Source organism: Crocodylus porosus, unplaced genomic scaffold, assembly GCF_001723895.1.
Source record: "Crocodylus porosus isolate Cpor-Errol unplaced genomic scaffold, CroPor_comp1, whole genome shotgun sequence".
Classification (NCBI taxonomy): Eukaryota; Metazoa; Chordata; order Crocodylia; family Crocodylidae; genus Crocodylus; species Crocodylus porosus.
The window spans coordinates 22329547-22356597 of record NW_017728917.1 but is presented as its reverse complement, the minus strand read 5'-3'; the positions used below and the strand labels follow the sequence as shown (position 1 = coordinate 22356597).

At 39.5% G+C, this 27051-nt stretch overlaps 1 protein-coding gene across 2 annotated transcripts in view; it reads right to left on the bottom strand.

Annotated features, from left to right (window-relative positions):
* Positions 1-27051, bottom strand: part of ERC2 (ELKS/RAB6-interacting/CAST family member 2) — a 951034-nt gene that overhangs the window by 123192 nt on the left and 800791 nt on the right. For both annotated transcript variants that reach the window (XM_019536909.1, XM_019536910.1), the window contains exon 17: positions 10476-10610. In XM_019536909.1, the coding sequence (XP_019392454.1) occupies positions 10476-10610 (135 nt within the window). The remainder of the gene's footprint in view (positions 1-10475; positions 10611-27051) is intronic.

The following is a 27051-nucleotide window of genomic DNA, read 5'->3' as shown; positions in this document are numbered from 1 at the left end:
GCCCGCTGACCCCCTAGTCTCAGCAATGCCCCGTCCCCCATCACTTACCTGTTTCTCCCTTTTGACCATTGGTCTGGGCTCGCTGGCTGTTGCTGGGCCTGGTAGCTCATCGTCTCCTCCGCCCTCATCTTCCCCCTCCCCCGACGAGCCTAGTTTAAAGCCTACAGCTACAGCTGAAGATTCATCATCTCTCAACAATAAGACTGGGGCAGTGACTTTTAGATCAATGAAGCTGTATTCAAGTAGGACATTCAAAAAGAGCTTTAGACATGATCCAGAGACCTCCCACCCTTCCATTACCACGTGCATGTTGGAAACCAAGAGACACATTGGTGAAGCTACTCTAGGGTCATTCCCAGCAGTTGCTCTCAAGCAGGCCGGAGACCAAGTTTTTGAGAACAGCAACAGAGAACAACTTCACTGGCATATTTCTGGGTGTGGAAAGCAGATAGATAGAGCATGGTCGGGGGCATCCAAGCCTGGGCAACCTACTATTGTGGTGTAGACATGTCCTGTGGCATGAGACTATGACTGCCCAGTAGACTGATACTACTGCACAGTAGCATCATGTAACAAAACCCATGATGCGACACTACTGTGTAGTAATATTAGGCTACTGCACTGTGTCATAAAAGAGATGTTCACTGGCATTACTGCAAAGTAACTCAGGTTACTGTGCAATCATTTAGTACTTGTTTATAAACAAGTACTAAATGACTGTGCAGTCAGCATCTTGTGTACATACATCTTGTGTGTCTAAATTGAACAAGAGACAACAAACTCCTTTGTAAAGCTGTAATACAACAAACAATATTTTTCAGTGTATAAGATAGTGTCTTTGCAGAATGTGTTATCTAAAAATAAATCTAAATTACCCTGGGGAATAAAATCTGCTTTTAGAAAAATGCTTTCAGAATATTAAAAACCTGATGGGCTAAGCTGATTTGGCTTCCTTCATATAATAGACCCTACCTGGCAAAAGTCTATATACATCTCCCTTTCACGTACCTGCATGCTAAGAATAATTTAACCCAAGTTAAGACATTACATCTAGTGATAACCTAGTTAATGTACTTCATCCCATAAACTAACTTTTATAGATTCATAGATTGTAAGGCTGGAAGGGGACCTCAAAATATTATCAGATGCAGGCCCCCGCACCAGACAGGAAAGATAACTGGGTGACGCCAGCAAGGAGATTTTCTGGTCTCTTCTTGAAGATTTCCAGGGCAGGTGATTGCACCACCTCTGGATGGAGCTTATTCCACAGTCTGGACACCCTGACTGTGAAGGTTTTTCTAATGTTGAGCCTGAATCAATCTTCCAGCAGTTTGTAGCCACTATTCCTGGTTTTCCCCTTGGGTGCCCTAGTGAATGGTTGCTCACCGAGCCCTTGGTGTACTTGATAACAGCTTTCTTTTCCTCAGGCTTAAGAGTCCCAGATCCCTCAACCTTTCCTCATATGGCTTGCCTTTTAAGACTGATCATATGGGTGGCTCTTCTTTGGACTCTTTCAGGCTTTCCCACATCCTTATGTGGTGCCCAGAACTGGAAGCAGTACTCCAGCTGCAGTCACACCAATGCTGAGTACAGCAGAAGAATCGCCTCCTTGGTTTTGCTGGAGATGCATCGATTGATGCATGCCAGAGTATTATTTGCCCTATTGGCTACAGCATCACACTGCTGGCTCATATTCATGTTGTGGTTTATTATTACCCCCACGTCTCTTTCATTTATGGTGCTAGTCAGTTTGGTGCCACCAAGCCTGTAGGTGTGTTGGGGGTTGCTCGTCCCGACGTGGAGAACTTTACAGTGTTGCAGATATCAGTGTCCCTGTGCTTCAAAATGGTGGCAGGAGTGCTTTAACTAAAACTCATCAAACAAGCTATAGTTAAAGTGCCACTGCCACCATTTTGAAGCATGGGGATGCTGATACATGAGACACGGAGGCTGGCTGGAGGGCAGTAATTAGCACTAAAATTGGAGTGCAAAGCAGCCTCCACACACATGTACAGGCACGCCCTATTGTCTGTGGCTAGCAATGGTTTCTTAAGCATGCAGCTACTGAGATTATGAAAATGTCCTATTTAGAGCAACCAATTACGTTTATACACATTAATTCTCCCATAGTTTTATTTCTCTTGGTGTACATGTTTACTTACTATGTAATGAAGAGTATTTATATTGCATCTTTAAACTCAGGAAACCTTAAATATTTATGATAACTTTGAAACAATTGTATCTGATAATTTATAGGAAATAAAGTTAAATAGGCCCCAAACCACAAGCCTTCTACACACAGAACTCCAGTTGACTGTAGAAGGGTTTTGTGCACAGATGATTTAAAGAACAGAGCCTGTGATGGGAAAATGAAAGAGATTAGCTTCACTGAGATTCATTTTGGTCTTTCATGAACAGAATTTTAGGGAGCAGATCTATTTTCAAATCTACCTGTGACATAAGAACTTACAACTGTAAATGAGTCAACAGAAAATAAGAAAGATCTACTGTAAGTGCCACAAGTTGCCCTATTTATGTATTGTTAAGATGTAGCCAAATATAAATAGTGTTGTAAGTGTGTGAACTCTGACTTTACCATTCCCAGACTGATATTTAACTGGAAGATATTTTCCATATACTTACAGATTTTAAATCTTTATCACTAGATGAAGCAGAAACTCTGCCTAAAACAAGTTGCCTGTAAAATCAGATTTTCAATGCAAAAATTTATAGTACCCATTGTGGTAAAAGCCTTGTCATGGTATCTCACTTAAATAGTCAACAATAAAAGTATCAATGAGCAATATTTGTTATCAAGTTACTGTCTTAAAGAACTGATTTTTTTTTCCTCCTTCAGATAGTCTATAGATGGCAGTTAATTTTTCTAGTAAGTAATGTAAGATAAATGTAAACTGCTATATAAGTACTGTATATTCTAGTGCACATATTTGGGGGAAGTGAAGGGAAAAGTTTTCAATAGTTAAACATGATCTCAAGAAATTCTTCCATATGTGGACAAGACTTTGCAAAGCTGACATATAAATATAGATATATATAAATATATACATACACCAGTATGTATACATTTATATCACATTCATTAAACCTCAAAACATAAAATAAATTCATTTCTGTAAGCAAAGGATAGGTATAACTTTTCAATGTACAGACTCCATCTTCTAAAGGTAACAGACAATACAATCTGTCTGCCACAGATTGCTAATAATACTGTTCAAGCTCATTTATTAGTAAATGTGCAAGTTTAATATAGTGGGAAGGTATATAAAAAGTAAGTATTATAACAACTCAAATTATGAGCTAGAAATAACAAGATTAATAAATTTTTCACATATACATAGGGCTTTTTTTATCAAAGAACTTAAAAAATAGCAAAGTCAGATTGGACATATCTACACATTCATTAATGTGCCATAGTTACTGAGCATTAAACTTACTACTTGTATAATAAAGTACTAAATTAATGCTCAGTAACTGGCATTACTGTGCAGGAGTGCCAGTGCATGCCGTTTTAGTGACGCTACTGCACAGTAGCCTAATAATAATGTGCAGTAGCATATTAGCACTGTTTATGCTGTGAGATGTTACCGCACAGTGTTATTTAGGCTGCTGCACAGTTAGCAACTTGTGTAGATGTGCCCACTGTATATTAAATAAAATACAACCCAAAAAACTAAAATAAACAAGGGATGGCATGAGCTACAAATTTCAGGTCCAGATCAAACTTTCCCATGGTTCAGGCCAATTTGGTTTTAATTTTAACTATTAGAGCTAAAAAACTTATGGAAAAATTGTGGTTTGAGGCTAAGTCCAAAGTCCCTCTAAGACAGCTTTGATGGTTCAGGTTTTTTTTCAGATTAAAGTAGGTATTACAGACCATGTCATCTTAGAGAGAGGAATCATTCACTGAACCTTTTCAGGTTCTCAGTATAAAGTAATTGTTGAAGCTGTGAGGATGCAGTGGAAGAGTAGTTATGGAGTTTAGCTATGGCAATGAAAGCAAAAGAGGAAGCCCTACTCTTAACTCATACCAAAAGTTACCCTAGTTGACCCAGATGCCAATGGATACCTGGTTATTTGAACTGGGGAGTCAAGGGTAGACAGATGTGACGCTAGCCATGTCTGTAGCTGTTTGCTACAGAAAATGGTGTGCCTTAACCACATAAGCCCTCTGGGTTGTTAGGCTCAAGAGAACACTTGACCAAAGATTTGATTCAGAAATGCATATTTAAGAACATCATTAGCCTTATCAACTTCAGTGATTGCTCATTCCCAATGTAAGTCGACGGACTAAATGTAAAGACAATGAGAACTGTGGTAGCTGCCTTGAAAAGGCTGGCATTTGTGTACAGTTCCAATGCAATAGTATGCAAAACACATTTTTCTTAGTGCTTAAAATAAAATTAATTTGTAATTGCATATGGCAAATGGTCCTTTTAATGGTGAGCATGATACAAGTAGGTTTTTACTGAATTTGTAATACTAAGCATTATTTCTAATAAAGCATTTGTAAAATAGGTAGAATTGAACCTTTTAACTGTGGAATGTTCCATGTCCATCAGTTCCACTAAAATGATTGCAACGACTGAAAGTTAATCTTTCCACAATCTCCATAAGGTGCCCACCAAAAAAGAGGTATAGATTGTTTAGGAATATTAAGGTTGGTTTCCTCCAAAGTCAGGAGCCAAGACCTGGAACCCACTTATGCTGATCCCCAATGCTGTGTTTTAAAATGCTGTACTGTGCTAGTTCTTTCAGGGATATATTGAAATATAATGTGGTACTTCAATTATCTCCCTTATTTCTACTTTTGTGTGAAGTACAGGCAATGTAGTTTTATCTATCCATGGGCTAGGAAGGCAAAACTTTGGTTTCAGTTGTGGCAAACTCTTAATCATGTTATTTTACTTTTCAATACACCAAAATGGAACAACATCTTAGTTAGGGTCTACAGAAATGCAAGTATTTTATACTTTTCTCTATGGTCAGTGAATTAACAAGCTAAAATCACCACTTCTCTTACCTAATTGTTGTCCCGCTTACAAGCATATAATTTTTTTTTTCAGAAGCTGTAAACCCTAATATTAAAATCTGTTTTGAGGGAAAATAAAAGTAATTAATATTAATGCCACAGAAATGAGATATGAACATATTTTTTTCCAAATGAATGTTACGTATAATTTCAAACATCTCTTTTCTACCTAGAAGCTAGGCATTATCTTTTAGAATTGTGGAATGTTCTTTGAAATTGACAAAAAAAAAATCTTTAAAAGTTTTTATTTAAGAAGTGTTTTTATAACAATGTACTCTATTTTTTCTCCTTATGAAATAACAAAATTCCATGATCATTTACAAGTTTATTATCTCCCCAGTTTATTCTGTGGCTTCATGCCACCCTCAGTAGGATGGATCAGGGTCACCAACAGTCACATATCTAGAATGTTTTGTGCAATGCACTACTGTGAATAGGAAATACAGGTTTGCATAATAAAAACCACATAGCAATCAAACTGCAATAACAAAGGGAACTGAATGGAATACCAACTAATTACAGAGCACAGACAGAGAAAAAAATGATTTGTAATTGAAAAACGTAAGAACAGGCAAGGAGTAGTTCTCACACGTTCAGAGCTAGCATCAACTCTGTGTTGTTTATGTCATCAAACAATCATAGACATACAAGGCTGAAGGGATCTCCAAGAGATGATCTAGTCTGAACCTCCTGCACCAAATCAGGACAAAGTACATCTATGCTGCCCTTCAGAGAAGTTTATCTAATTTGCTCCTAACAACCTGCAACGAAGGAGCATCTACAAGATCGCTAGGTAGCCTGTTCCGTCAGACAGTTTTTCCTAATATCCAGCCTAAATTTTATTTTTTGGGAATAGAGCTAATTAATTTGTCCTTCTCCCAGCTGATACGGAAAACAATTAGAACACCATCCTCTTTACAATAAGCTTTCACATATGCCACTCAGTCTTTTCTAAACTAAACAAGCCCAGTTCCTTCCACCTTTCTTCATAGGTCATGTTTTTAAGCCTCCTGTTTTTTCTGTTCACTACCAGACTCTAATGTGTGTACATTTTTCTTTTAAAAATGGTGGCCAAAACTGGACACAGTATTTCAAGTGAGGAGTCACTAGTACTGAGTGCATCAAAATAATTAGCTTACATACAAATTTCCTATTCATATCTCTCCAAATGAGATATGATGTTTTTTGCAATGGTATCACACTGTTGACTTATGTTTAGTTTATGATCCATGATAGCCCCTAGCTCCTTTTTCTGCCACCTATCCAGTTGTTCCCCATTCTGACCTGTACTTTGATTTGTCACTCCTAAGAGCAGAACTTTGAACTTGCCTTTGTAAAATTTCTCTTACTAATTTTGGACCACCTCTCTGATTTGTCAAGATTATATTGAATTCTGGTCCTGCCATCTAGAGTGTTTACAATCCCTTTCCACTTCTTATCATCCATACATTCAAGGAACGTATTCTCTATACTGTTATCCAGGTTGTGAATGAAAATATTGACTGGGTCCAGGACAGACCTCTGCATGGCCTCACTTGAAATGTCTTCTGAGTTAGACAGAATACAGTTAAGGTTTTCAGCTGTAAGATGTGCTCTCATCTTATGGTGATCGCATCTAGACAGTATTTCTCGATCTTTTTTTTTTTTTTTTACATGAGAAGGTTACTCTTATAAAGTCAAGATAGATCATATCTACTTATTTACTAGGGCAATTATTTTGTCAAAGAAGGAAATGAGAGTATTTCTCACAATTTGTTATTGACAAGCCTACACTGCAATTTTTTTTTACTATCTTAATTATCTCTTCTGTGGGCACTGGTCTTCAACAATTTGTTCAAGAATTCTTCCATGAAGTGAAGGTAACCTGACTGGTATAACAGAGTCTGTAATCCCCTAGGGTCTTCTTTTCCTGTTTTAAAGTCTTGTCCTACTGGCCCTTTTCCATCTTCCTGGATGTAGCTCAGAGGTGTAAGGAACAGGCATGGGGAGAGAACAGGAAGGCTATACCAGGGATCCCTGCAATGCAGCATCATGGAAACATGGACCATGCTTGAGCAACTACCTAAAGGGGGAGGGTGGTGCAGTAGCACTCTACCATGATTGTCAGGTGAGAGCTGAGACCCCTGGGAAACGGTATGGCTGCTGGATCTGGAAACCCCAAACATGAGCAGGCAGTAGTGTGTGCTGATCCAACTGCACCCCGGGTGCCACTCAACTGGCAAAGTTGCAGCAGCATGGAAGGATGATGAAAGAGACAGGGTCCACATGGCTTGTTGCACCCAATCATTCAGAGCTGTGATACCTGCTCAGCCCTGACTCCAAAATTACTATGGATAGTTTCTTAACTATTCAGAAGAATTTCATCAGTCCCTACCAACTTGAATTCACCTGTTAAGCTAAATATTTTTAAATCTGTCCCAGCCTGGGCTTCTATCCCCTCGTCAACATTAATCATTACATGTCTAGCCACAAAGCAAAGGGGGTATTGAATTTTTAGGTCTTCTCTGCATTGTCAACACATGCTCTCTCTCCTGCACTATATTTTTCTTCTTTTTCCTTTCATTTCACATATATAAACCTTTTCCTTGTTTCCTTTTACATTTCTTGCTAGTTCTAACTCATATTGCACTTCAGCTTTTCTGAGTTTATCCCCACAAGCTCATGATATTCCTCCATCCTCATCCTTAGTCATGTTCAAAATCAGTCTTGAACTCATTAAAAAGGCTGCCCACTTAAACTTGTCTGCACTAAACTCTACTCATTTTTTCACTCTGACCACTTCTTCGTGTCTTCCTTTACTACCTACCTGCTGTTCTGCTCAGCTGTTCTGTAACTTCCAATCTATCAATCTCATCACATTTTACTTACTACTCTTTTTTGCCCTTGCCCTTTTTTTCCTGACTTTTCTCCAGATTCTCTAATGATTCATTCTTAACCTTTCTTCTGCTTCAGTTCATTCCTCTCATAAGGCAAACATGTTTTTTTTCCTCCCTTATCTTCAATCTTTCCTGGGTCTTCAGGGAAGCCACATTTCCCATCACCTACAAAATTCACTAAATTCATCACCTACAACCATTATCTTCAGTTACATCTTGGATCCCTTCCCAATCAAGCGTTAACTCTCTTCATTGCACTCTTTCCTTATGGCCCAAAGTACTTTCTTCTTTTACTAAAACATCTCATCTTTCCAGAGCTTCTATACCTCCATTCTCTTCTGGTGATCTTATGAGTCTGGCTGCTTTTACAGCACCTTCTACATTTTTATGGATCTGTGCTATGGTTCCATTATTTCTTCCATTCAGAATTTCTAAGTGCCTCAGTCCTTTTCACTAGTTCCTTCCACTTTTTTTTCCCTACACTCTTTTTGTTATGTTACTATTTGATTCAGTTATCAATATTGTCTTACCAAGCTACTTTCCACCCTGACTGAAATCATTCCACCCAGTCCCACATCTCAATCTTTTTCCTTTCATTTCAATGTGGCCTGTGTGCTTCTCTCACATCTTATGATAGACCAGGCACTGATTCTAAACACAGACTGCAGCAAAAGCTGATGTGTAACTGCCCCAACCCAGACACAGTACTTGGAGGTATTGGGCACATCTATACAAGATGCTTACTAAGCACTGGCCTAATAGCACTGTGCAATAAAGCGTCACAGCACAAAGCATGTTAATAGCCTACTGCGCAGTAAGCATCACTAATTAACCTTGCACCAGCATTAATGTAGAGTAACTTTAGGTACTGCGCATTTAGTTAGTCTTTTAGTAGAGAAGTAGTAAACTAAATGCACACTATCTAAGGTGCATTAATGAATATGTACATGCACCTACTGTGAATCATAGACAAGCCTCTGAGTAACAGTTGTTCTACTTGGTTCTTCCTTGCGCTTTTCAAGGAAGTAATATATTATGGTTTGGAAAAATATCACCTGAGAAAGTAATTTAACTTTTTGGCACATCTGGGTGTTGTTAAAGTAGTGAAATATCCATCAATAGATACTATCACAGCTGTAGACACAGAATCAAATACCCAGATAAATTTTGCCTACTTTTAACTGTAGTGAAATCAGGGATAGATGGTATAAAAGGCAGCCAGATGATATTTTAATAAAATAGTATAAAGCCAGCAATATCTAAATTCAACAGTACCAAAGAAATTTCTCATAAATACACATCAAGTTTTCACTCCTAAAAGGATTAAAACCCATCTGTAATTTTATGTCAAAGTTCCATTACTTTCAATGTCAGTACTTAAATGCATCAAGTTATGCAGTTGATGAAATCTTTGAATGATCAGTTCCTTAGATTTTCAGAAATTAAAAAGCTCTGTATTTCTGTTTGGAAACACAGCACAGCAAAATAATAAACCACTGCTGAGGTATCCACTTTACCCAGATGGCTACAATCCAAGATTACTGATGCTGACCAACTGACACCAGTTAATTATCTACCAACCTATAGCAACATTAACTATAGAACCAGCATAAAAAATTTTTTTTAAATGTGCTGGAAGGACAAGAGAAATGCATAATAATATGTATTAAAATTATCTAAATTAGAAGCATGAAGATTTGTTTTATATTGGAAAGTGTACTACTTCAAAAGTATGGTACAGCTTATTAAAGAGAATCTTATTTTAATTCTAACTTTATTTTGCCTCCAACTTTTAAAAGTATTAAGAATATTTTAATATACTTATTAATAAAAACTATAACAAAAATATTTCTATTGGCAGAAGCAACTAGATTTGGGGACATGGTATCAGTTTTGGTGCCCCAAATTGACATACCATTGAAGAACCTTATTTAAAGAAGACAAAATTCATGCTCCCTCATGTTGGGCACTCAAGCAGTGAGGCACTCAGAATTTCTTGTTGTTTTTAGTCCAAAGTGTATATGAAAACATTTAAACTGTTGCCTCAAGATGATCAGGACAGAGTTTGTGTGATATCTGCTCAATAATCATTTCAAACACAAAGGTATTTCCAGTTAGTTTAGGAACAGATGACTACAAGGGCTCAGTATAGAAATGCTAAGTCTTTGATTATGATTACTGATGCTTTAAAAAATAAGTAAAAGCAAGCCTAATGCTGATGTTGGTGCAAGGCATTCTTCAGTAACTTTCTATTTAGGCAGTAAAATTGTGATTCTATTGAAGAGACTTATGAAAGAAAACAACCCCAAAAAACCCCAGTAAAGTAGGAGAGGGAATAAAAACATAACAAGAGAGACAAGATGCCAAAAGGAAAGAGGAAGAAAAACATTTAGATTCCATGACTGATTGAAATAAATACCAAAGCTATTAGTTTCAGTTCAAAGAGCCTATCACTTCTATTGTTTATTTTTCTTTAGAATATTTATTTTATCTTGAAACTTCAGAATGGCAAAAGGGCATATGTAAAGGTAAGCAAAGAGGCAACTGACCTGATCTGGAGAGGGTCTGTGGTTGGAGTGCTGTGTCCTTCCAGGAGACCGGTGGTGATGGTGATGGTGGTGATGATGGTAATGGTGATGGTCATCATCATAGTTATCGGCCATCAGTTTCATTCTGTTCTGTGTCTGTTTGCAAGAGAGAGAGGCAATTCCCTTAAGTGTTGGAATAGATTAGTCTAATAAAATTTCACCAGCATCTGCTGTATAGTACCTATATTGCTTCTGTCACTCCTAAATCTAGATGTAATTGTAAACTTATTCTAAGGCTCCAAACCTGCATTTAGCACAGGGTAAGCATTAGGGTCTGAAAACAGAACCCTTTGGGCTGGGCCTAAGAAGATAAAGAAAACTATCAAAAATTAAATGATGTCTTTACTTCTACTTTGCTGAAATCAATTAATGGGATTTCATAAGAAGCAAATAAGGGATTCAGCCCTATAAACTCCCTGGGGAGTACGAACAAAAACAAAAATCTAACACAAGTTCCTAGACATGTATTTTTCAGTATATTTTGTCCTACTGAATAACTGCAAAATCATATTAAATGGAATTTAAATGATCATATCTATTTGGATTTATAGCCAATTAACAATCCATAGTAATGATGTTACGGAATTATAACAAAACCTGCATTTTGGCCTGCAGTTGGGGTTTTTTTTTACTAGCCTGCTAGGTTTAGGATGTTAAATACCAGACACCAGAATCTGAAAAAGAACTGATGCAAATTCAGGCATCAACATAGACAGATAAGTGATCACATGACTTAAAGCATGATAGCCAAGGAAAACAAGTTTTACCTCACAATCAGATCAGGAAAGTAACTGAAATGTCAACATTTCAGCAACTGCCTTATACAAGTAAAAATTCATAAGTCATCACCATGTAATAATCAAATAGAACCTAACATTACTATTACAGTACTATTACATGATACAACTCACAGATCATGCCACTTTCAAGGGGAAGGCGCTTCAGTTTAGGGAGAATTAAACCAAAGTAAACCCCTGCAGCGTGTACAAGCAGCCAGTGTCACTGAGAACTAATCAGAGAGTAATCTCCAAGCCCAGCTAGGCCCAGACTGCCATCTTCCCTCAGGATGGAAAGGACGGTTGTCCTACTTACTGAACTACTTACATTAATTCATTCTCACACTGGGTCCCCTAAAATGTTCCTGGTCAGAATTGCAGACTGAAATCAAACTACCTATCCTCTTTTGTCTCAGTGACATGCAGAGTAAAATGAGCTAAAACTTGGTGGTCACATCAAAAATATTTTTATAATGTAATTGACCAGTCATGCAAACACTTACCGCTAAATATAATACTGACTACTGACAACAGTCACATTTATTACAATCTCAACCGTTCTTGAAACTTTGTAATCAAGGATTACTTTTTCTGCCTTGACAAAACCCAAAATAAATTGTGGTCGCTCTTGAAGACATCACCCCAAATTTGCAGAATCAATAAGATGTTGGTGCAAGGAACATCATTTAAATGTCTGAAAGGCATAGCAGGAATCTTAATTGAAACACTCTACATATTTTCTCTTACACTAAATCACTTACACACCCATACTTTAATTTTTCCTCACAGAGAGCCTCTAATTTTACTGAAAGTAGTGGTGAAATGAGCATAAAAAATGACAGAATACTATAGCGGGTCTAAAACTGAATTTTCTATTTTGCAGGTTATTCTACAATTTTAAAAACTGTTTTTGTTCTGAAAACCTTGACGAAACACTGAATTTAAATATTTGCTGTGCAACAAAGGTTTGTTTTGTTTTTTAAGTTTTGGGTTAAAGACATTTTGTTATGTAATAGTGAAATATTTATATCAGTGGTGATTTTTTTTCTATTTTATTTCATACTCTCCATCTTATTTTTATTTTCCAAATACCACATAGAAATAACAAAGCCCTGTATAATATTAAAATAAAATTGATGAATAACTATGCAATTAAACAATAATATATTGAATAAAATAAAGACTATAAAATATAATACATTTCAAATTTAAAAAACCCATAACAACACTCTGCTTTGCCTTTAAGATACTTTTTTCCATTTTATTCCTACATTAATTTTTTTCAAAACTGATATGGTCCTACGTAACATTTTGATTTTGATGATTTGATATATTCTGAGGGAAAAAAACATTTCATTGGAAATTATTTGATCAGCTCTGTCAAATACCCAGTGCAAATAATGCAGATTTGTGAGAGGTCTGAAGGAATAGATGTATTTTGTATATGTGTATGGAAGATGGGTATATGAATCACTAAGGAAGGCAAAAAGAGTAAAAGTTAGGATTATGTTAACTTTCTGAAACATAGCTGAACCTCCTCCTTGTGGCTGGCCATTATAATGGGGCATGTGCAGATGTTACACTCAGATTGACCTAACTAGTAGGGCTGTGCAAAATTTCACCAGTTGTTTTCATTCAACACTGTTTCATCTCATTTTGAGCTCAAAACAGCAAAATCAAATCAAAATGAAGGGCTTTAAAACAGCCTCAAAACAAAACAAGGCTAGTCGAAATGTTTCACAAGTTTCAAAACATTTCAATTTTTGAAGTCAGCAGTGAGGTGGTGGGAGACAGAGGAGAACCATCTCCCCATCTCCTGCCGCCAGGCTGCAGGAAGCCAATCACAGCACAGGGGAAGGGAACTGAACCCAGGCTCAGTTCCCCTCCCAAGTGCTGTAATCGGGCTGTGGAAAGGAACTAAGCCCGATCACTCAGTTCCCCTCTCCAGCCCTGCCATCAGGCTGTGGAGGGGAAGTCCACCCAGCTGGACTAACGTCCCCTCCCCAGCCTGATCTAGTGCGGGGAATGGAAAGTCAGCCCAGCTGAACTGAGTTCAAAAAAAAAAATCTTGTACCCAAAAAAGATTTTCAGTACAGTACCCCTGCTTGCTGATGCCAAATAAACATTTCTACTGAGTGGAGATGATGTTATGTATTAGCATAGTGTATGTTTTTTCATTAAATAAAATGGTTTCATATAATGGAATAGTGGCAAGTAGTTTAAATCTCTGTGGTCACATCTACATGAGATACTGCACAGTCCTTACTGCGCAGTCATTTAGAACTTGCATATACAAGTACTAAATTACTGCACAGTAATGACATTACTGCACAGTAGCATCCCCAAATGGCTTTTTGGTGACACTGCATCATGCTTCATGCCACGTGATGCTACTGCACAGTAGTAATGAGCTATTGCACAGTCAGCACCTCATGCAGATGTGGCCTGTGTTCAGTAAAAATGGAATGGAGGACGGAATTGTTGCTTAAGTGCAGCTGGCCTGTTCTTTTCTTCCTGTGAATCTATTTAAGCTATATACTTAATGGGAGGGTTGTTTTACTTATGCAGGAGTTTCTTCCAACTTTAACAAGGGATCAACTCCATCTGAATTATAGTTGGATTGTCTGTACTTATATTCAAGGGCCATGGCCTTCTACATATGAGGGTGAAAAAGATGGAGAACTAATGGACAAATAATAACTCGCTTACTGTAAACTTTGTAATAGCTTTTCTCTTTGGGGAAGTTCCTAAGATTTTATTAGTTTATTTTCTTATCAATGAACAGCCTTAAATTTCTTACCTTTCAACTGTATTATATAAAAGAATGCAAAAGCTAAACAAAATGATATATGCAATCCTAAAAGTGTCTCCTGTAATGAGGTGTTGGGGATTAGACATGTCATGGAAAAAGAACTGTAAATGAATGATGTCATCTTTCTAATTTGGTGCTGAAATATAAATAAACTCTGTCTAATGTTTCTTCCTTTTGAATACCAGATTGCAGGGAAAACATGCACAAAGCAACTCTTAATGGTTTAAGAGTCTTCCTTTAACTTGCCTATGGTAGAAGGAAAGTATGGAGGAAAGTGAGAAGGAATGTGAAACAGAAATGAAAAAAAATACAGTTTGATCAAACATCCTACATCTTTTAGGACTCATACTTATCACTAGTCTCTTAAAAATGGTGCCAAGATTCTGATATGATATGTATTATATTCATCTTGGTTAGTTCTCTGCAACAGTAAGATATATTATTTTTTTTAAGGTTACATTTTGGCTTTACTTGAACTACAATGAAAATGGTCAATAGTTCACGGGTTATTTTGTACACCCTACTACTATGAGATCTTTTGTACTCGGACTTTAAAAGTTCATAAATATAGGTTCTTCATGAAAAAAGTAAAAACAGCTAGCAAATAAAATAGTAGAGTAATCTTTCTCAGACTTTTCTAAAAAAATCCCAAATATTTTATATATTACTGCTGTCTGTTTCACTTGCTAACTCTTGTAATGCTCATTAGGCTTTGACATGCCAAGTATATATTTATTCCAGGAAGAAATTAATTAACTAGCCTGGAATTTGTCCAGGACCTGGAGGCTTCATACCCCTACCAAAAAAAGACCTTAAGATTTTTATTGACCATATGTTTTCAGAAACTTGGTTCATGTAAAAGACCATACCTTCAGCAGCTTCCTATTTCATATGTAGGAAACTGGGTTCAGTACTAACTCAGAGGGAAGAGTGCAGCCTGCTGACTTCACAGAACAATCCCTCCCTGCAGCATTTTCAGTTTCCTTGAAAACTTCCCATACAACAGCCAATTTAATTTATCCCTACTTATTTTATGACATTCCTACAGATTACATTGTAAGGTATGAGTTGGATAGTTCCAAGTGAAATCAAAATCTCAATCTCAGAATAGGTAATTCATGAAAACCACAAACTACAAACATTATGCAATTGTGTCAATTTAAGGTCTACACCACTGTTGGTAATATGTATTTCATGGCTCAAATGGGATAGTTATTGAATATAAGATTTTAAAATTTTCCTCTCAAAATTATTTTAAATACTAAGCATGTCTACACTTTCATGAATGTGCTGTAGTTACTGCACATTAAGTTTAGTGCTGTAGAACCAGTGCATGGGTTTTTAGTGAGCATATTTTGAAACTGACAGTTTCCCAATTAACCTGGGAAAGTTTTCAATATAAACCTGAGTTTTAGTCATAAAAATGACTAAATGATGTAAATGATGTCACATTACCAAATATTGGCCTATCTTGAACTTATTTATTCCCATTTCTCCAGCCACACTGGTATAGATTTAACATGCAAAGGATGTAGTTTAATTAGGCTTCAACTTTACTAGCCCATCTGGAAAACCAACAATAAATCATACAGTGCAGGTCAGCATTCTTTCTCTTATAGTTCCCTCCAATTTGACAGGGCTGATGTCAGCCCAACCTAGTCCTGTCCTGTTTCTGGTACCCTATCACTCTCCATCCCAGATGAGAGTTAAGGGGCTTCCCACCTTACCCCCCTAGGATTAATAAGGTACTGGTAAAGGGGTGTGATTCCTGATTGAACCAGATGTTAAGAGTGCTAAACCCCTGGCAGCATCCAGAAAAACATGGACATTTGGTTCCCCAGAAACAAGTAGCAATGGCACACCTTGCACCACAACTACTTGTCCCTGGGGAATGCCTGTGCCAGGCATGCTTTGGCACGTGACAGGTTATTCTGGGGGTAGTAGGAAAGGCTGAGGCCAGCAGTGTGCTGGCCCCAGCACTCTTAGCTGAGGTCCTGGGGGCCTCCCAGGGCTGCAGCAGTGGTGATCCTGCTGGGCAAAGCCTGGCTGGCAGCCACAACACAGCTCCAGGTGGCCTGGTTTCACTTTTCAGTGACACGCTCTGCCCATGCATGCACTACCCCATTTTTTTTTCTGTGGGTTTTTTTTGACCCCTGGATAGCCAGACATCAAAAAAAAAAAAACCACAGGAAAAAAACGCAGCAGCGCATGCACAAATAGCATGCTCCTGCAGCACAGAGAACACCTGACTGTGCGATATGTGGCACTGCAGATGTGTTTATGGCACCACATACTGCATGGTCTTGAAAATTTCCAAGGATGGAGATTCTACAATTTCTGTGAGTAGACTATTCCAATACTTGACTACCCTCATAGTCAGAAAGTTTCTCTTAATCTCCAACTTACATTTCCTCTGTTGCACCTGCAGGCCAGTGCATCTCTCTTTCCAGCTACAATTTGAGCCATTGCAACTGTTACATTTCAGACAAAATGTTGCTCTGAGTGAGGTAACAAGGTTGAAGTAACTTCTGTACTGATTCTCGCATTAGAGAACCAATTTAGTTACTGGTTCAGAGAATTAAGGAAACTCTATTATGGCTCACAGACTGTTAACAGATTTTTAAGTAAGTTCCTTTTGCAAAATACTTATTTCTGGGGGGTGAAGTATAAATCATAAAGAATTTAGCTTGATGGTTGAATTTGTAGTTCTGACAGATTTTTTCTAAAATGGACACATTTCATACAAAAATAATTGAAAGACAATGTACATGGCACCCTGTAGTGGCATTTTTCTCAGTCATGTTTCAGAGTACATGGGGCTGAAAATGAAAAGATGCGTCTTTTCTACTATATCTTTCTGGGATCTTGAAAAATGTCTTAATTTCTTTGGGTGCATTGACACGTGTGCTTTACTGAGGAGTTGACTACTTAGCTCTGCAGTAAAGCATCATAGTCTACATGTGCACTAGTATTAGGGTGAAGTAAATTAATAAACACCACCATAAGATAGTACTGTTAGGGACACTACTATCATATGGCAGAGTCATTAAGTGCAATCAAATGCATGTGTACGCAGTGACCACTGGGTGCAAATACTGCCCAGCCAACCCAGCTAGCCTGGGGACCAGACCTCCCATCTCCTGCCTGCCCTTCAACCACCCAATGCTGCCACCTGGAGCATGGGCCTGAACTCCTGTGCCCCTCGCCAGCCTAGGGCTGCTCTGCTCTGACTCAAATTTTTGCTGTTCTGGGTACACATGTAGACAATGTACCTGAGAGTAGTGTACTCTGGCTCAAATAGCTCTGGAGTTTATTGTGTCATATTAATTGCATGTATAGTTGCACCTCGGTGACTCATTTTAGTTATCTATAAAATAGAAATAACATTACTTCATATTTGCAAAGCATTTTTAAATCTTTGGCTGGAAAATACTATATAAGGACATAGTATTATAAATAATAATTACATATTCAGTGATTTGCTAATTTTGTAATATTCATATTAAATCAGTCATATACTACTGATAGTTATTTTCGTTTGTTAAAATTATTAACTGAACATATTATCTACTCACACCAACTTCTTTCTTATGAGTGAATATTTTATGATTCTGTTTTATTTTATATTCTGTTGTTCAGAGTATTTGTATGAATATGCAACCTGCATATTAACTTATTAACTATATCTTTTATAAATTGCTGGTGACTAAATTGGTTTTGGCCCAAGCAAAATTTACCTCAAGTGTTAACTCTAAAGATGTTGCCAAGTTATTGGTTAAATATGGTGAAAGGTGCATCCTTGGTGTGATACAGACATGGAACAAATGAATGATAGAAAAATTAAAAGCAGACTACATCAAGACACATACATATATTAACCTCCAGGGCTTGAAGCCATTATCTTTGATCATTCAATGTTGCTATTTGTTAAGCTTAAGAAGACATGCATGGTATGAGTAAGTGAAATTTACCCATTTGCTAAAGAATTTATGACCAAGCTTTGTGGGAAAACTGACAGATATTTCATGTCCTAAAATTCTATAGTGTTTTAGCAAGGATCTACTGAAGTGAAATGAAAGTATTTGATTGACTGGTAATAGATGCAATAGCTTAACAGCAATCTGTAACTGTAAAACTGTAATATTAAAACTGTCTTTTAAAAATATTTTAGCAAGGTGGCAATAGGGAAGTATGCTTTGATCAGTCATCTGGATCAACTTAAAAAAGAAACTCTTATGAATGTGGTTTATATGAGAAAAAATGGTAAGATTTGTTGTTATGGGATATAGATGTAATACCATTCAATACCTATTACTTTCTTTTGGATTTTCTCCTCCATCTCCCCTTACCAAATGGAATCTGAAATATTTTTAAAATAATCACCTACAATAGCTTGTTTCTTCTGTGTAAGGTGGTGAGGAGACAGATGTATGATATAGGAGCTGTGCTGGAGGCAATGGGTTCTGATTGTTAAGGCATGGAATTGGAAATCTAGAGACCTGCATTATTATTGATCCTGCTATGGACTTGTGACACTGGGCAGATCACAAGCACTTGTTTCTGCAGTTCTGCATCTGAAGAATGGGTGTGCTAATACTTGTTCATTTTAAGTCCTTCAAATTATTTGTGTGAAAAGTGCTAAGTACAATTCTTATTAATTTATTTTTAGTAGAGGGTTTATAATTTGGTCTTTTTTTCTTTACGAATTTAATTTTGGAACATAAAAGTAAAACCATCTTTTACCTTCAAAATCCACAAGGTTAAGATTTAATCATATCCCTTATAGTACAGAGTTCAAATAAAGAACTTGGTATATATCACTATACCTGAATTTACATAAAATAAATGGGCCTAATTCCAATTTCATAAAAATGAATGTAACCACAACTGTATTTTCAATAGAAGTTGTACCCAATTTGCTCAGATAACCATTACAAAGTTTTGCTAAGCAAGTTACCTAAACTCAGCAGTGCCATTTCAAAACAAAATCAAGATGTTCTGTTAGAACAGCATTTTCATGGGACCGCAGAAAACTATTATGAGTTGCAAAGAAATGAAGAATTTCCAATAATTCTAGTTTCTGCAGGACAGAAAATTTAACTGCCTATTGGAAGACACTGTTATAACTGATTTGTGGTCTGACAAACTTACATTTAATTAAATACTGGACAACACATGCTGTTCTTGGCTCTAAAGACTTGTAAAGTAAACTAAATTAATTTATCTTACTTGTCACAGACAATCTCTTGAAGGATTTTAACAGTATGCACATAATGAAGAGCCTATGTAAACAGTAAGTATTTATAAGCTAAGGAATCCAAACTGTATTTCAACGTATAGGTTGGAAATAAATGTCCATTAGAGGAGAATACTCTTTCAATAAAGCTATGAAAATGCTTGTGAGATAGTTGCTATTATTTCTAAGTGAACTTTTGGTGTCTTCTAAGGATCTGTGTAGAACAGGAGTGGGCAACTCTTTGGGCCCAAGGGCCACATAGGAGGCTAGGGCTGAAGGGGCTGTTCTGCTCCCCTCACCTCCAGCTGAAACTTCTGCTCCTGCCCCTGCTGTATCACTCCAGGTGGCTGGTGGGGAATCAGGGCCCATTGAGGCAGGAGTCACCCAGCTGAAGCTTTCCCCACCTCCCCCAAGCAGCTAAACATGAGAGTTAAGTAGGATTCCTCCTGTGTGAATAGTTTAAATTATCCCTCTTGTTGTATTGATGATTTTTTTAATATAGGAATTCACTGCTTTACGCCATCTTTGAAAGGCTCTGAAAATGCTTAACACTTATTTATTTGTGACAACCATTAAGTCAAACTTTAAATTTTTGACTGAAATAAAACTTATTAACTTGTGTCAAAAAAGACATATTTGCCCTAAAGTACTAGGACTGTATATTTCAAACTTAGTTATCTTAGGAATTTCTAAACAAAAATCCCATTCAAATTAAATGAGAGAGGTGTGTCCAAACCCCCTGGTTAGCTTTAAAAATTCAACCCAAAGCTATGACACACATCAATAGATCTATAAAAGACATCCTGAAACTGAAAGGTTGAAAGATTGCTTTATAGCAAAAAGCTATGTGGCACTTTTCTTCATATTATATACATACTAAAAATTCCTATTTTTCAATATATTTAAAAAAATATAAAGAAAAGTTAGCTGTAGCTCAGCAATTAAGCCTGCCCCTAAAGAGAGATTCAGCCAGCCTCTTTGATGCAAATAAAAAATATTGCACGTCTTCCCGAAGTTTCTAGTAAATAGTCTGAGTACAGAATCAATGTTCTGAGAATATACAGGTAAATCCACTGATTAGTTTGAGAGCCTTAACTTAGAAATGGGTCTCTGTCTTTTCTTCATCTCCTCAAATGCTCCATGTAGTTAAAATTAGTTACATTTTATATTATTAAATTACAGTTAAGGTAACTTGATAATGACTGTTATATCAGTTTTTATGATTCTACACATAGATAATTATACATTTGTTATAATTTCCATGTATAGAGTCAAATTATTGAAGGGACATCTAAAATTCTTCCCCTCTCTCCCTGGGTCACTGCTTCCCCTGCTTTTTGCCTCCTGTTGCTGTTTCCCCTGTCGCAGGAGTAGGGGGAATGAGTTTAAGATCACTCTCCAATCATTAGATTATAAATATAATTAAGTGGGGGGTGTCTTAAATTCAGTCATCTTGGATTCAGGTAAATATGATACATCACAAATTAAAAACCAAATTCATCCCTACACATTGTGACATTGCTTTGTTACACTAATATAAAAAGAGTTATAGATCATACAACATACCATCACATTATTAGACATACCCTATTATAGTATTTTATGTGCATTATGTTGTTCTGTTCAGGTATGGACTTAAAACACAGAAAAGAAAGAAAATTCCAAGACAGAAAAAACTTAGTCAAGATAGAGATAAGCTTGAAAGTACAGATCAGTACCTTAAAGTAAAAGCAAAGCAAAGCATAACAAAACAAAAACATTATAAGGATGTCAGAATTATAACTACTAACAGGAATATTTTTCAAATCGGTTTCATTTAGTTTGGGACTACAAATGCTAAATTGCCTTAATCATAGTTATATAGCTGTCAGATATTATCACTATAAAGCAGGTTATTTTTAACTCAGTGTCTTAAAGTGCATTTTCATATCTTAACATATTTGGATGTTTTGTTAAGTGTAATCTTACCTCTGAAGTTCTTGGGGTGGTAATGTTGGTTTTAAGATAATTACAACCTCCCTTTAAAAAAAATGTATATCTTAATGTTAATTATATATATTTTCTGCCTTTAGCTTCAGCTTAACAGAGGAGTTTTTTGGGAGTCCTCCCTTTTGGAATATACCAAAGAGCATCTATGAAAGGCAAGTTAACTTTAAACTGAACAATGAGAGTGTTTTCCCTTTTCCTACTATGGTAGATGTCCTAGTTAGGCACCTGGAGGTCTAGGACATTTTCTTTCACTCCCAAATTTCTTCCTTCTTTCCTCCTTTGTTCCTTCCTTTTCTTTTTTTACTTCAGAATTAAGTAAAAATTAAGTGAATTTTTAAAGTAAGAATTAAGTAAGTTTTTTTACTTCATTGACTGTGGTTTGCAAAGGTTTCTGAGAATGGACACATGGCCAGAGAATTAGAAATGATAAAACTCAAGTTAGATTCCTGGCCAACTGTGCAGTAATACTACAGGAGAGGGGAAAAAATGCATCATTCAAAGAAAAATCTGAGGAAAAGGGCACAATAACTCCATAATAATTAGTTATTACAAGACAGACAGACAGACAGACTTTTTATAAACGTTTATTAAGGGGGAAAGGGGATAATAATCCAAAATAAATAAATAAACAAAACACTGCCCACGCAGGGGCCCAGGTACAACAGATAAAGCCTAAAGTTATGACCCGCAAGGTCTGCCCTCACAGTCTAAAAACAAAAAAAACTGGTTTAACAACAGTTTGTTCAGACCCCTGCCGGTACCCCAGGAAGGGGCAAGCAGCATCACAGCGTGAGGACTAAACAGATGACCTCAACACTGCAGAGCACCTCCTGAATGGTCCAATGTACCTGAAAGGCACTGGAGGACCACATTTTTAAATTCAGTGTCAGGAATGAACTGAAAGAGACATAGGGCATCAACAGAACTGGCCCCAGCAAGCCAGTTCCTGCAACTTTTGAGGATGGCCATCTTGGCTTGACCAACAGAAAGTTGGCCAGGCAGATGACACCCTCCTCTGCTACCTGGTATGGGAAAGAACAGATAGGTAGCCTCCAAGAGGTCCAAGTCTAGCACCTGTAACAAGGCACCAAGGGCTGCAATTAGTGGCAGCAGCCAGGGCCACCCAAGGAAGGCATTGAATAAATCCTCTTCTACCTCCCCTGGGCAAGAGGCACAGGCTGCAGTCAAGTCCATGTGGTGGACAAGAGTGTCAGTGGCCAGTATCCAATGCAGCAACCACCACTGGAGGTCAGCAGTCCATTTGGGAATAGCTAGCTTATAAAGCTGGTGTGAGTGCCAGTGCCACTAGGTGCCACCTCCACGTCATGTCAGTGGCAAGGATGCAAGCATGGCAGACACAAACCACCCATGTGTACAGGGCTTTCTGGGGGAGCATGTCAAAGCGAATCCCAGCACTCCTGTCAGCAGCCACAGGAAGAGTTAATAAAGTGCTAGGCCCACCACCCAGATTGTTATCCACAGCCAGGACAACGGGCAGTGGTAGAAAGGGCTGTCCGGAGACATCTCTGGTAGGGATGTCCCACCACACTCAAAGATAATCCTTGATGACAGCTGCTGCCTCCACTGGGAGGGTGGCCCGCACATCCCCCAGGAGACAGGCAGTGCAGCAGACCGAATGCATGTCCAACCAGGCAGCCAGAGCCTTGGCTAACAGCCAATCCAACCAGGCCATATCAAGAAGGTGGCCAGCTAGACTGTACATGACTGGATGAGAGCATTAGCAAGGCTATCAGACCCAAGGCTTCACAGCCTGTGCTTCAGGGTCAGGTTGTAGACAAGTGGCTCCTGCAGCAACTGTGGAAATTGCAAACATCTGGTCCCAGGGTTGGAGGTGGAAGGCAGCCCACCAGGCCCATACCAGTCTGCATTAGAAGGGTGGGAGGGTGCCCCAGTCCAGGAGGGAAGTATCCAGGAAAAAGAGTTCTCAGTCAAACCTGGAGTTCCCTACCTGGTGCAGGGAGGGCAGTCTTCACAATAAAGGAGTCTTTGGAGAGCCTGCAAACAGAAAGCAACCACTCTACCCACCACATCAACCAAGCCCTGGCCTCCCTCAGCTGTAGGCAGATAGAGAACAGCTCAGGGGAGCCAACGGCATCCATCCCAGAAAAAGTCCACCACCACTCTTTGAAGCTGTTCAAGTAAATCCAGCGGGGGGTCCAACACGGCATACTGGTCTCATAATGTTGCAGCTGCCAAACTGTTCACAATGAAAACCCACCTGCAGTAGGAGAGGTTAGGGAAATGCCAGTACCACTCACGCAGGCATGCCTTCACCTCCTCGCTGAGGTCTTCCCAATTCTGAACTGAGAAGACTAATGGGGGAGCATGTCAAGACTAATGACATGCTCCCCCAGAAAGTACACCAAGGAACAGCCTCAGAGCTTTAAGGCCCTCACACTGCTAGATGAGACCTCCCCAGGCTGGTCCGGGGGAGAGGGTGGGATGATTGGTCCACACACCGAAGAGCAAGCTGTTGCTCTTGGGCCAGTTAACATGAGCTGAGGAAGTGCATTCATAAGCACTCTGACAGTCTACCAGCAACTGGAAATCACCCTGGATGCCAAGGAGAATGGTCACGTTGTCTGGATACGCTGTCAGCCTAACCAGTGGGCCACGACCCAAAACAGAGGTCAATGGATGGGAGCCATCACCAAAACTAGAGGCCAGTCAGGTGCTGTTGCAGCACATGAAGCAGGGGCTCAATGTCCAGAATGTACAGAATTCCCGAGAGGGGACAACCCTGGTGGATGCCCTTGTGAGCCAAGAATGGAGCACAGAGCACGCCGTTCACTTTCAAAAGATTGGACATGTCTCAGTACAGTACCAGTCTGAATCCAAAGGCCTCTAGGGCCTGAAAAAGGTAGTTGTGACTAACCCTATCAAAGGCTTTCTCCTGGTCCAAGGATGTGAGCCTGATGTTCGGTCCAAAAAGGTCTGTGGCTATCACCAGATCACAAAGCAGGAACTGATTGTCCCGAATGTTCCTGCCCAGTATGCAGTAGCTCTGTTTGAGATTGATGACTGAGGCTGACAGTATGCAGTTGATTGGCTAAAGGGTTGCCTAGAATCTTGTAGTCAGCACACACAGGGGATACTGGCTGCCAGTTCTTAATGCAGACAAGGTCCCCTGTCTTTGGTAGCAGGATGAGAATCACCTGGCAACAGCTGACAGGCAGGATTTTATCAGTGAGGCTCTCATGAAACACACACAAGAGGCAGGGGCCAAGGTAGGGGCCAGAAGGCCTTACAAAACTCAGCAGGCAACCCATCGAGCCCTGGAGCTTTGCCCATAGTGAGGCTCCTCACTACAATCATGAGTTCCTCCAGGGACAGCTCACGCTCAGGTATATCAGCCATGATTGGGCACAGCTTGGGGAGGCTATCGTGTAAGCATTTAGTGGACTCTGGGCAGAGAGGTTCAGCTGCTAACAAGTCCTGATAGAAGATTACAGAAAAAGAACTGGATAGGAGTATCAGCCTCTAGTAGCTCTGAGCAGTGGGCACGAATCCTTGTGCCTCGGGCTAGCACCCTCTGCCAGCTCCTTCAGGTGCTTCTTCTGAAGCTTAAGGCTCCTGTGTCTCTATCAGCATCACTAGGGCCACCGTTAGCTTTGCTACATCATCCTCCAACCCCTGGATATGGCGGTGGAGCTCACTTGTTGCCAGCTGTGTGTATTGCTGACAGAAAGCTCTGATCTGTGCCTTCTCCACATCCTTTCATTGCTTCCAGGGAGAAAAGGAGATTCTCACAGTCTCCCATATTCACCAGAAATAGGCAAAACATTCACAGGAGTGAGTATCTTGCAGCAAGCTGGTATTAAAACACCATGAGGGTCCCCAGAGACATGCTCTGTCAAGGAGACTCAGCTCACAGCAAATAAGACTGTGATCTGAGAGTCCAGATGGAATAATACAGCTGCCATGCAGGACTAGCAGGCAATGTGTGGTGACAACAAGCGGTCAAGGCATACCATGGCAATCCCACCAGCAGCTGCCTTTATCCAAGTGTACTGCCTTGCATCAGCATGGAAATGGTGCCAGATATCAGTGAGGTGCCCTGCCTCCAAAGCTGCCAGGCTAAGGATAGCGTTCTGGCCCATCCTGTTCATGCCCTTTATTGACCATGCAATTAAAGTCCTTTCCCAGAAGGTCTTCACCATCCACTGCACTCCTCAGAAAGTCAGCCAGGGTCTCAAAGAAGCTGTCCATTCTTGCCTGGCAGTGGGCGCATAGATGTTAATTAGGAGGAGGTAAAGTTGTGCTAACATGATGCAAGCAGTTAGCAGGTGGCCATGGACAACCTCTTGGGTTACCATTGGGTCAGGTATCAGCTGCGGTGACAAGAGGATCACAACTCGTGTGCTGAGAGAGGTGCCATGGCTCCTTCCAGGCAGCATGCTAGTCAGCTTCACTATCTGCATTAGTATGAGTTTCTTGCAGAAAGGTGATGTACAGCTTTTTCTGGTGCAAGACATCAGAGAGTGCCATCCGCTTCACAGGATCTCTGCAGCCGCTGGCACTGAGTGAACAAAAGGTTGTGTCACCCATGCATGAAGGGTGTAGAAAGGGGGGCAGGCAAAGCCAAGGGAACAGAGAGAAACAGCAGAGAGAAGCAAGTATGCAGGACAGGGAAAAAAAACCAGGCCTACAGCTCACCAGCTCGTGCTGCTCACAGCAAGCATCCAACATTGCCCATAAGCTTGCTTAGGTGAAAACTATAACACTGCATCCCTGCAATGGAGTGGAGCATCATTGCTGTGGCCTTAGCAGACACCACAAATGTCTCAGGTTCTGGGAACCATTTATGTATATGCTGTGCAACCCTCTGGTGGTGCTTGATCTGGTCAAGAAAGCCAATAAGGCATTCAATAGAGTAACCAACACAGGGAGGCTCCTCAGAAGCAGGAACAGGTTCTGCCTCTGGGGAGGGAACACTCCCTGTGGAGGGGGGCACCTTAGCTGAAATGGGGGACACCACCTCCTGAGACAGGACTTCTGTCAACTTGTCCTCAGAGGCAGAATCAAAATCCAACCCTGATGAAGCAGAGCTGTACACATCAAGCAATGAGAGACGCCGAGCCCCAGGGGGGCACTCACCCCCACACCAGGACTCTCAGAATCAAGCCCTGTGATAGCAAGATCCTCTGAGGGGTACTGAGGGGGGATATCAGTCCCTGATCTCTTGTGGGGGGGGCACTTTCTCCTCGCCTAGGCACTCTTGCTCCTGGAGTCACTTACGGCTCCCCGAGCGTCCAACCTCCGTATCATAGATTTCATAGATATTAGGGCTGGAAGGGACCTCAGAAGATCATCGAGTCCAGCCCCCTACCCAAAGGGCAAAGAGTCAGCTGGGGTGGGCTTATCTTGCAAGATAAGCATCCAATTTGCTCTTGAAGGTGTTCAATGTAGGTGCTTGAACCACCTCCGATGGAAGGCTGTTCCAGACCTTGGGGGCTCAGACAGTAAAGAAATTCTTCCTTACGTCCAGCCTGAAACAGTCTTGCAGTAGTTTATGACTGTTTGACCTTGTCATCCCTTGGGGCACTCTGGTGAACAAACATTTCCCCAGATACTGGTCGTCACCCCTGATAAATTTATAGGTGGCCATCATATCACCCCTGAGCCTGTGCTTTTCCAGGCTAAAGAGCCCCATGGTTCTCAGCCTGTCATCGTAAGGTCTGTTTTCCTGACCTCTGATCATGC